Here is a 12002-nt window from a genome sequence, read left to right on the forward strand (position 1 = left end):
CCTTGTTCCACAGGGCTGGAGCAGACTCCTCTCCTCTGGAGCAGCCCTGACTGTGCACTGACGTGCCTGGGCGTGCAGGTTATCTCCGTGCAATTCTCTCCTGAATGGAGGTGCATTCCTTAAAATGAGCAGCGTGTCAGAGGCAGCCACACTGCAGCTTAAAAGCAAATCCCAGCCTGCTTTAAAGTTGTTTTTTTTTTTCTCCCATTTGATGGAACTTTGATCTTTTATCCATTGATCTGCTTCCTGATCAAACTATTCAGGTTTAAGCGATGACTTTGTTTTTGTGTGTTTCATCCATGGTATCAGTGTATCTGTCCTGGGAGGATATCAGAGCTTGTCTGAGTTCTGTGGATGCATCACAAAACCACCCCGAACAAAAGCAGGTCTTGTGGTATTAAGCTTTAAATACTACAGAGATATAAAAATGGCTAGAGAATTACTAATGGTGTACACAGCTTTTATTGTCTGGAAGTGATATGGATCCTGCCTCTAGAGTTTTAAGTCCTTTCTTCCAAGGGAATACAGAACCTCACACAATAATCTCAGGTAGGGCTCTTAGCCTGAGCAGACAGTTTAAATCTTGTTCATGTGGTCTGAACAGATACTGTTGCTCTCTTTTGGCTGTTTGATATCTTCTGTCAATAAGCAATGCTGTCTCAGAGGCACCAGAGCTGAGTAACAGAGGTGAGGTATTTCCAGACAGTGCAACTGATATTTTCCATCATACAACCTTCGCAACAATTTTTCCAGGATAGACAACTGAGCTTCTTCCATTTACTTTAATAGGAAATCTGGCCCCTGAATGTTGTTCTGAGATATTAATCTGTATTTTTAAGGATTCATTGTGTACTTTTCCATTGGCTGTGTAGGATTTATAGGGATTGGTTTGGGAAGAGAGGCTCAGCTTTTATTTTTTACCAACACAGGTATGCTGAAGAGAGGGAGTGGAGGAAGTGAACTCTGAGGATCTGTAGGAAACTGTAAAAGATGGGACTGGGTGCAGGAAGAACATCTTTTGCATGGAAAGTGAAGACATTCAGAGATCAGTTGTCTCAAAGTAGCTTCACTTTCAGATTATAACAAAGCATAGAGAACATGATATTTGACATAACTTGAGACAATAAGATATTTAACAAGCCACATCAATGTAAAGCTCATCTGCTTTCACTGGAATGATGCTGCTCTGGCACCAGCAGGAACACCCGTGCCCATTCAGTCTTACCTACCGTCATGGATATGTTCTTTGGTGTCTAATGAGTCACAGTGATCGAACTTCCTACAAAGGAAATGACCTTTCAAAAGAGCCCTGAAGCAGAGAGGTGAAAGAGTCTGCAAAGTAACTACCCACCAGTTCAGTTTTCTGCAAAGGAAACGAGCTGATCTTATCTTGATGTTAAAACAGTTTCATCTGTCCTATGAGCCTATGATTCCTGCATTAATCCCAGGGTTAAACATTCAGTGCACAGGTACCAGAAATGGCACTTTGTGGCTAGTGGTTATAAAATTGTGGTCAGGAGTTGCCCAAATGACCAAAGCAGATTATAACTGAGGCAGTGCCTTTCATCTGTGGAATTACCTGCCCAGAGCATGCAATTGAGCAGCTCCAGAAATGCTGTTTGGTGTAGTTTTGGCTTTTTCACTGGACGAGTTGATTTAAATCCTGACATGCCTTCTAAAATCTACTTTGGGTTCCATTCTAAATAAAACAAGTCAGCTCTGTGTATGTAAGTGTATTTTTGGTATCAATTCAAGGATTGACCTAAAGGAAAAAACATTTATTTTGGGATGCACAAAATGAATACATTAAATGTATTAAATGAATACATGGAAATGTATGAACTGATTTTGCTCAGTCTAAAGCAGAATGTTTGCTCTATATTCTTTTTCCTAATTATGTATATGTCAGGGAATGATGAAGGGATATGATTACAGGGATAGGTGACAGCATGACCAGATTTCAGATCAAGAGGGGGGCACAGTATCTATCTTTGATAATCTATTGTCTTCCTCCCCTCTCAATCCAGTCAGCTTTTGAAATCTGCCCTAAGTTTATAATTTGGGTTTTGATTACTCCAACTGTGCTCTGTAATAGAGATATTATTTGCCAAATGAATGTCACTCTCTGAGATGCCCATTTCTATTGCAGAGCCACAGGATGCCCTATGAGACATTTCCCATTTAAATGTGGAAACAAATGATTGTAATATTGATTTTTTTTTACAGGATAAATATTGACAAGCACTGCTGTCCCTTAGATGAAGTTTCCATGCATTTGGCTCCACATAAGGGTGTTCACTGACTGATGCTTCCTCTGAACAGAGTTTTTAACAGCACGAATGCAGAAGGTGGGGCTTGGTGAAAAGATAATGGCCGGGAGGAAGTGACTTCCCGAAGAAGCTGAATGAGGGACCAAAGACAAGGAGAGAGCTACAGCTTCAAACAGGCAGATGTTCTGGCAGGACATTCTCTTCCTTATTTTTGCTACAAGTGTCTCAAACCCCCTCCTCTATTTCTAATCACTGTAATTAATAGTGAGCTTCATTGCCCTCTTCTTTAAAATAATGTCAAACTGGATCTGTGCTTTCACAACAAAACATGTTAGGGCAATGTTTCAGAGCTCAACTTGTAATTACAAACTGAAGGAGACTCCCAGAGATTCAAACAGTTACCAGCACAAAGTAGGATCCCAGGTTTCTGTCTGGTATGATTGCTGTTTTAGAGGGAGCCTTCTTTGACCTTCTTTCTCTGAGGAAGATACCCATTGAACATTTTTGGAAAGGTGAGTCTTCTGTATCCAGTGGACAGAAGATGGGTAAGAAAAGGGAAAGGGAATGCCAGACAATGACAGAGATACAGAATGGAGACAGCTGACAACAGGTAAGAGGAGCAAAGAGCTTTAAGGGTTAGAAATGGAAGTGAATAAGGGAGCCATCATCAGGCAGAGTCCTTTGGGAATGTACCAAATACATTCATTTTTTCAGAATGACTGAGTTAAGTGTATGTGTACATATTATATCTGTGTGTTTGTGTGTATAAAATAATTAATTCCAGCATGAGTACTTTGGCTTCTGGAGAAGTTGCTGCTGGCAAAATTGTCTGTGGAAAAGCTTGGGGTGAGGGAAGGAAGAGTTGGTGCCTTCTATCTGCTGAGGTCAGCCCATTGTACGTCACCTAAGTATGTTAGTATCACTTAAGTAGTAAATATCTCACAGTTAAAGTAACTTCCACTATTTAAAAATAAAATGTCTTCTCCAGGGTAGCCACATGCAAGAAACACTGGGAAGATACATGGAATGTTTGTGACTCTTGTGCCTCTGGGAAGGGCCCTCACATCCATCCTGTCAAGACTGAGCTCCATGGTTCTTTCTCCACACTGATGCTGCAAATTCTGTTGTTCAATGTGTGGAATATGTGTCAAAAGAATTAAACCAGGATGTTCTCATGAATGTGGAATTCCAGAGAAGGCACTCACTGGTACTTCAAAAGCAAGCAAAGCAGCAACATCCTGAAATTGTTGCTTTTTCTCAAATATTTTCATTGCTTGACTGAAACTTTCTGCAGATATCTACACTGAAGTGCTTTGTTTGACTTGGAGCAAACACTGTTGCTAGTCTGCTCTGAAAGCTTGAGATGGCTCTGACTTCTCCAAAATCTCTAGCAGGGGATTTGACAGAAAGAGAAGAATCTATTCTCCATGAGGGAAACTGCTGCCATTTCCTCTCTGCAAACATCCTCACAGTAGGTGAGTGGAAGGTGTCATTCTTTCATCTCATAGTTTGGTATTAAACATGCACTCTTTTTTTCTTCTTAAATTTACTTTTATTGTATTGATATTTCATATGGGACTGCTAGTTTTCCTTAAATTTGAAGGAACTATGCTTGTATATTCCTCAGTCCCTTTTTCCTGTGTAGTTGGTATTGTGACTAGAGTTTGGGTAAAGTGTATTAAAAATCCCCAAAACAGCCATTTCTCTGTACACTGAGGATAACTTTGAATCAATCTTGCTTCTGTCCTTGCTTGCTCTGTGAGGTTTCAGTCATGTGAAGGGACCTTCATGTGTAGAATTTGTAAAACTTGTAAAAAAAGTAAATTAATGTCCTGTATAAGACTGTCAACAGATTGCCATATTTCTCCTTGATTCTTTAGAGTGCTTCTGGAAAATTTTTCTTGAAGCTGATGAGACTGGGATTTATAGTGCCTCAGGTTGTGTTTCTATGCCATGGAGTTGTCTGAACTGAGCTGGGAGATGCAGAACTCAAAGAATAATTATTGTTGGCTGTTGCTCTGTTTTCAGTGTTGACTGCTTGTGCAGGGGAATATGAGCTCTTCTCTTAGGAAGCTCTGGAGATTACAGATGTGATAGTGCACATCAAGTGTAGACTGGAGATTGGGTAGGAGGGAGGCAATTGTGTAACTGATGTCTGTGACAGATGAATTTGTGCTATGGGAGACATCTGAGGGAGGAGGAGCTGGGTTTTATTTTTTTGCATTTAAAATAAATTTTAAAAAATATTATTTAGCTTAATATTTAAATCAAAAACTTAATTTATTCAACACAGGACTCTTTTGCTTGAAATGCATTTAATATACTGCCTACAATCATGAAGTAGACAGCACTAAAATTCTGGCTGAGTTTTCACAGGACTTAATTTTGTAATTTTGGTCAAATATCCAGCAATTGTGAGATCAATTTCACTTTCTGTTGGCTTATAGTTTGTGCTGATAAGTATATTTTTTACTAGCTGAATATATTTATATTGCAGATATATTAAAAATAGCCTGTCAATTAAATAATTAATCCATGATTGATTGTCATTATCCTAGTTCTTATCTTTCTTACACATTTATTGATGTTATGTTTCCTAGTAGGGCCATCAAGCCATTATCATTGTCTAAGTGTGCTTCTTTCCTTACATTGATTTACAAGGAGTTTGAAAAAGTAAGAAAAAAGAAATTTACATGTGAAATGGGTTGCATCATTTGTGTTCTGGTACTCAGAAGTGAGGTGATCTATTCCAGTTATTGCTATATCACACAAACTGACTGTTAGGGAACTCATTTTTTATTTATAGGGTGATGACTTCTGGATGTGCATTACATATCCCTGAACATGAAGCTCTGTTAGTGTGCAAACATAGGACAAAGTGCAAAGAAAAGGCAGAAATAGCTGGAAGGAGAGAAAGTCTGCATTGTGCCAGGGCAGCACTTCCAGAATTCCAATGCAAGTGGGTCTGAACCTAAACAAAAGCTGGTCTGGTCTCAGAAATGCCTTTGCATGCTGGTTCAGAACACCCTCTTGAGCTTGGCCTTGCCTCCCTCATTAACTCTTTCCATCGCACTGTTGAATTGCAGCTCTGATCTGATTTTGCCTCTGCACTGTGATAGACACTGAGCCACCTGCACAGACATGACAGTGACACTGCTGAGCTGCTGCCTGGAGCAGCCTGTGCCTTCAGAAATAACATTTCAGCTTTGTCAGGCCCAGGCTGCCAAATGGAACACTTCTCTTTTCATATTTGGGTGAGTTTATCTGCCAGAAACTTAGGAAAGGATGGAGCTTGAAAGTTAAACCACTGGTTGCAACTTCATGAAGTTAATTATGTGGTCCTCAACTGATCATTTGGCCCCAAAGTATTATAGTTACCTGCAATCTCCTTCTGTGCTTACTCATCTTCAGTGGCTTGGAACTCTTGGCACTCCTGTGAAGCTTTCTGATGTTTCATCAACTGAGACACTTTTCAAAACCTGTTGCTTTTTTGCAGTAAAATCTCCACTTCTTTTGTGTAGGCTGTATATGGATGAGGAAATAGATTGCTATGTAAAAAGGAAATCTGAGTGAAATGCAATTAATTTTTACATAATTTGGTTATATATAATGTCATTAGTCCTTATTACAGCAGCATTGGGAGAGTCCAAAATCCAGGAAGGATATGGCAAATTCAGTAATACTCTATTTTTCAAACATGCTCTGGCATGTCTAGACTCACTTTTCCTTTATAATCTGCTGATGGAATGTTGTGTATAGACATGCAAAATCCTGTTTGCTGAGATATGTGGTAGATCAGATTAGCCTGGAGAAGCATTTGAGCTGGCCTTCAGCTGGGGCTCTAACATCTGCCTGGCTGTGAGCAGCTGCTGTCATGGCAGGGCTTAGGCTGGGGCATCTCCAGAAGTCCCTTCCAACCCAAACCACTCCATGGCACAAGCTGAGCTGAAGAACAGACATGCAGGTGATATTTTGTGAATTGGCACCAGCTGTCTGACAGGAACTTCAATTAAAGTTAGATTTCTGTGAAACTGCCCATCAGCTGAAAATAAAATATGACCTGGTTCTGCTTGTTCTGCATGTACAAGGGAGTTGGGGAAGAATGGTTTGGGCTTGGGTTTTGTTGGTGCAATTTGAAACCAATCTGAACAGACTGTATCCCTTTAATGATTGAACTCAAACATGTTGTTCTCCTCAATTTGTTATGACACAGATGATGGTGCTACAAAATTGTGGCACCAAATCCTGAAGGTTTTGTCTCAGCTAAAGAGACAAGAGAGTTATGTTTTCAACACCTTTTTTCCTTCCTTAATGGAGGACAAGGCTGTAGTGTAATGAACACTGAGAGCTGTTGTTTGTCCTCCCTTTTGCTGCAGAGGCAGAAGTGCACAGGTGAGGTTTGCAGAATGCACAATTGTTTCCTTTGCTGGCAATGTTAGCTTATACTAATTTATGTTAGTGAGTCCACAGACTGTTGTGATGAAGCTATGAATCTAAGGACACAATACTGGACTGCTCAGCAGTTCCAGATTCTAGTTTTGATTCTGTTACTGCCTTCTTGTTTGGCTCTTTTTATAACTTCATTTCATCCTTATGTTGTCTCTGATTATAAATGGGAACTGCTATTTCTGTACAACAGGCACTTTTCAGTCATGTTTAGGTCTTTTTTACGTGTTCTGAAATACAAATAATAATAATGTCCAACCTCAGCAATTCAGAACTGAAATAACTCTGGTAAGATCTAGAGAGTGACAATAGTGGGAGCTGATACTAGCTGCTTGGGAGCTGTTCTGCAACATTCAATCTGTAGACCACAAAGGAGTCTGAACCCTGAAACTTTTTAATCTTGGGTGGTGGTGGCCTGGAGTAGATCTGAGGACTGACAGAACAGTGAAATTGAATCAATTTTCAGTTTGTGACAAAGTCTGGTTTCGGATGTCCAGGCTCATGTAGAATTCTTTAATACTGTTCAAGTCTTAGAAGGAAAACTGTTTGAAAGTGTTCAGTCTTTGAGTATTTTTATATCACATTAAGAGATGACAAAATTATGAGAAATTGTCCCTTTCTGTGAAGCAGAGTGCATTGTAAAGGATGAGGAAGTGTCTTGAGGTCAGTGCAGGCACAGGTAACCTTGGCTGGGGCTCAGCACACAAGGGCAGCTCTCATCTGTGTCCATTCATTCACACTCTGTAAATACATCTCCTGCACCTGTTGGAGGGCAGGGATTTGGGAATCATATATGGTGCAAGGTACCCAGAGGATGTCTGGCTTCTTGCTGCCAGCAAAGGGCTGAGCACAAGGCTCAGGCTTAGGAGTCCAGAATGAACCACTGGAGCCCAGGACCTTGAACTTCATTATGACTGTGCTTAAGCATCTTGTTTTTCAGCTGATGTGACTCAGATTCCTTTTTCCTGTCTTTGAGGAAAGTATATTTGTTTCCTCAATGATTTTATTTTGAAGCAAGTGAACTTTTCAAGCCTTGCCATTTAGCCCAAATAGATTCAACAGGTAATGAAAATCTCTAAGGCTTTCTAGATTAACTTCTTTCTTAATTTCTTTTGGTTTGGAATTTTTGTTTGCCTGTTGTTTTTGGTAAAGTGCATTGTAATGTAGTTTTTGGAGGCTCTGTGCCAAGATGCCTACAGGTGTTCAGTCTCCTAACTCCTATTCAGGCTCAGACATTCCTGCTGCAATCTCTTGGAAGGCAGGAGCCTAATTTCCAATGAATTGACACCTGCTATGGAGCAGGAAGGTATCTGCTTTGTCTCCAGCTCACACAGCCTCTGACCTTGGAAGTGATTTTGGTTTAGAATCAGGAAATACTAATAACCACCTGTCTTTGTTCTCAGGATAAATGTTTAGGAGGTTGTAAATCAGACATGAAAAGCAATGGGCACCACAAAGGTGTTTCCAATAGAGCTCTGCTTTGTTGGTCCTTCTCCGTAGGAATATGGCATTTTGGCCTCACCTTTCTTTGCTCTGTGCTAGTGAATCATGAGACCGTAATAAAAAGGGGAGTGTTACCTGGATACTCAATTATGTGGCAGCTCTGCTTCTCCTGTAAAAGTTAACTGGGAGGAACAAGATAAAAAGCACTGACTGAACTCTGTTGCAGAATCGGTGGGGTTTTTTTCTGGATTAGAAACTTAATCACCTGTATGTTACCATCTGTTTCTTCTTTCTTTTCCTCTGCCCCCTCAAGTGTTCCTGCCCTATATCATGTATCTGCTGCTACCTGTAAAGATTTTGGACTTGTGTATCGGGAAATGGGACAAATCCAGCAGAATAAACACCACCACCCCATTCCCGATTCAGGACATCGCTCAAACAATGGGCTGTATCGCGGCTGCCATCTACTGGGTGAACGTGTGCTCGTGGTCACACGGCCTCCATCCTGCCAGAACCTAGGGCTGAGAAGTTTCAGCTGCCTCAGGACCAGCTGAGTGCCACTGCTCCTGGAGCTTTTGTACCTGGCATCCCTTGAGGGTTATTAACCAGGGTAACCACTGCTTATAACCACTGCTCCTTGCAAGGCAGAATAAAAGCTCTTGATATATGTATGTATGGTAGCAGGGAAGTTCCCCTGGTTTGATCCTAATAACAGTGAAATAGGTAAAAATCATGCTCAGTCAGACGGTTAGAATAAGTCCAGTATGTTTAGAAGTAGTAAACCACTAAAACCACTAGATTGACTGAATCAGTGCTGGAGCAATTAAAAATAAGGTCTTTTTAATGCTTCGAGAAGAAAAATATGTTCCTTTCATTCATTCATGAGCACTCAGCCTGTGTGTTGTCAGAGATGGGAGGGGAGGAAATCCAATATTCTTTAACAAAGTGTAGCGATATTGGCATTATCTGTGGGAAGTTCTGGAGATGCTGCCATTAGCTGTGAATAAGCCTGTCAATCAAAGCCACTCATGGGTGTGCTGATCTGGGAGGCTCTGTAAACAAGAGCTGAGACTCTCCCTCTTACACTTTCTCATAAGCAAATTATTTGTATCTGCTGAGAGTTCTGGTAAACTTAACCCTCCTCAAAGCCACTGAATGCACGTACAGCCAAGTGACTACTAGCCCATGTCTAACAGCGTGACTGACTTTGGTTTGCATTTGGAGTTTGGAAAATCATTTTTGAAAATCCAAGCAGTCCCTGACTATGATACTGTGAGCCTCCCTGGCTTTTGGTATTACCTCCCGAAACATTTCAGTGCCCTTCATCTCCAAGCAGTTTTCTATTTATCTTTGCATCAGAATCTTATCTGTCAGTTTGATCTGAGGTTAAATGCTTCATCAGAGAGAGGAATGCTTTGTTTCTTGAGAGAACAAATAACTCCGGTTGTCTTCTGAAGCAAACCATAGTGGTTTTCTATAGTTATCAAACTATGAGGAACCACTTGATGTGTGGTTGCTGTCATCTCCCAGGCAAAGTCAGGATCCTTCAGCTGCATTGCTGGCTTGAAGAAACAAGAATATTCTTGAACTCATGATCTCAGAAGTACAAACCACGAGTTAAACCTGTGTAGCCACTGTGAAGAGAAGCTGTTATATTATGGCCCTTTTCTACTGAAAATGCTTTCCACAAAATAGAAGAGCTGTGAAGAGTTTAGAGAAGAGTGAGTGGGACTATTTTTGACAATATCAGGACCACTGATATTTCCCTGAAGTAATAATCCTTTTCCCTGCTGAAATGCTGAAGTTCCAGACAACTGGCTCAGTGAAGATGATGAAAGATCTTAAACCTGTTCAGAGACTATTCTCATCCCATTAACTGATGTCTCTCTCTACTGAACTGAAAGGAGGCATGCTGATTCCCAGTAGGCCAGCATGATTTGTGATTGGATCTAGAGAAGAAAAAGCTTGAGGTTTGTGTCACAGTGAATGAACTATGTGTTGACATATGCAGGTTCTTGGAATGAGTCAAACCATCAGTTAAAGTCAGAGGAAAGCCATTCCAAGAAAGTGTGCTCCAACATCAGGCAAGTCTTTGGAATAGTGGCAGATGCAGGAGTTGGGCTGCTGTCAAGAGAATGCTCAAAAATCAAGAAATGAAGCTTAATGAAAGTTCAAAATGCTCATTTGCTAGAATTAAATATGAAAATAGAAATATGTCAGAAGCAATAACATTCAGATCCATGATTGAAGAACAGGTTTTGTCCTCATTTACCAGCAGAAAAAAGGAATAGATGGACTACAAAGTTCTCTTTGAAGTAGAGGGGAAAAAGGTTTGTGCTTAATCCTGCATGCTGTTCTCTGGAGGAAAATGGTTAGTGAGGAAAATCTAGTTAATTTGACTGCTTTTTCTCATGAGCTCTAAGTAAAAATTTGCATCAGAGAGGTTTTACTGTGGGCAGGGATTAAAAAGTTAAAACTCTCTCAAGAGATGCAAATATCTACTGAGTTTTATATATACATACATACATATATACATATATTCATATATTTATATATGTATAATAGTTCTCCCAGGAAAACATTAAACTTGGGGAAACCTTTGCAGACCTGGTCGAGTGTGGAACTGGCTATGGGACGGTGTTACTAAACTGTGTTTCTTTTTTAGAACAGGTGGTTGAGAAAGTGAAGCAAGATCATTTGCTCTTACTCACTGAAAATTCATTACAGAGGAATGAACAGGATTTTGTTCTGTTACCTTGAAAATTTAAGTGTTTGGGGATGAAGGTGCATCCATATTTCATTCTTTCAGCAGCAGTGAATTTGGTTTCATTGCAAATAATTCTGTTCAGTTTTGGATGTTCAGAGTTAGAGGTGTTAAATGCTCTACCTGAAGAAGCAGCAAGCATTAGTTGGTGAAGAATATATCCCTATTAGAGACCTCTGTAAGTTTTAGAAGCTGTAGGGACTGGGGAACAATGTAAACTTAAAAAGTGTATAGGATTTGTGACCCTTTGTCCCTCTGGCATACTTGAACAGGGTCACCTCATGTGGTTGTAGGAAATCATGGCTGTGATGGTGTCTGTAATTAATTCCCAGTTAAGCAGTGGAAGAGAAAAGCAGAGGAAACCTTAAAAGAAGGAACATGAGCATTAAACAGCTGTCAGAGAGAATCCCCTGTTACCTGAGAGCAGCAGGCATTTCAGTGTCAACTGACATGAGATACGCCAGAAAGGAGCTGTCAGTCAGCGAAGAGTTAATTGTTCCAGCAAAAAGTAGTTTTGATAAAATCCTACCTCTCCTCTTTCCCCCAATTCCTCGGTGTTGTGTAGAGGAAAGGAGCTTGAAAATCACAAAACTGACAGTGATTCCTCAGTGCCTGAGCTAATAAACGGGATGAAATTCAAACTGCCTTCTCACACAGACACAGAGAGAGACTTGCAGAAGAGGGAGCAAGACAGAGGGAAAATGCAGAGTATTCTTACTTCCTAACATAGGCAATTGAGAAAAACCCTCTTATCTCTAGAAGACAATGGATTTAGGAAGCCCATCACAGAAACACAGTAGGTGGATTATTCTTTTTACTGCATCCACTAGAATTTTTCTAGAAGATAAATTGTACTTGTGCTTATGGGCTCAGTTGTTGTTCAGTAGTACTTTCATAACATGACATTACTCTTCCTTTTCCTCACTTCCTCAGAGATATTCAGCCATTTGACCCTGTTTGTTAGAGGATAGTATTTTTTAGATCACATCAGCTCACTGTCGTTTCAAAAGATCTTTTATCTTTAAGAAGGCATGTTTTATTAATTACTGCCATAGCATCTAGATAAATACAAAGACTGC

The 12002-nt window shown here is 40.3% G+C and overlaps 1 protein-coding gene across 1 annotated transcript in view; it reads left to right on the top strand.

Moving 5' to 3' along the window:
- Positions 1-12002, top strand: part of PLCH2 (phospholipase C eta 2) — an 81062-nt gene that overhangs the window by 5246 nt on the left and 63814 nt on the right. The window contains exon 2 of the mRNA XM_058854900.1: positions 3259-3745. Coding sequence (XP_058710883.1) covers positions 3634-3745 — 112 coding nt within the window. The 5' untranslated portion in view covers positions 3259-3633. The remainder of the gene's footprint in view (positions 1-3258; positions 3746-12002) is intronic.

The sequence above is a fragment of the Poecile atricapillus genome, chromosome 22 (assembly GCF_030490865.1).
Source record: "Poecile atricapillus isolate bPoeAtr1 chromosome 22, bPoeAtr1.hap1, whole genome shotgun sequence".
NCBI lineage: Eukaryota > Metazoa > Chordata > Aves > Passeriformes > Paridae > Poecile > Poecile atricapillus.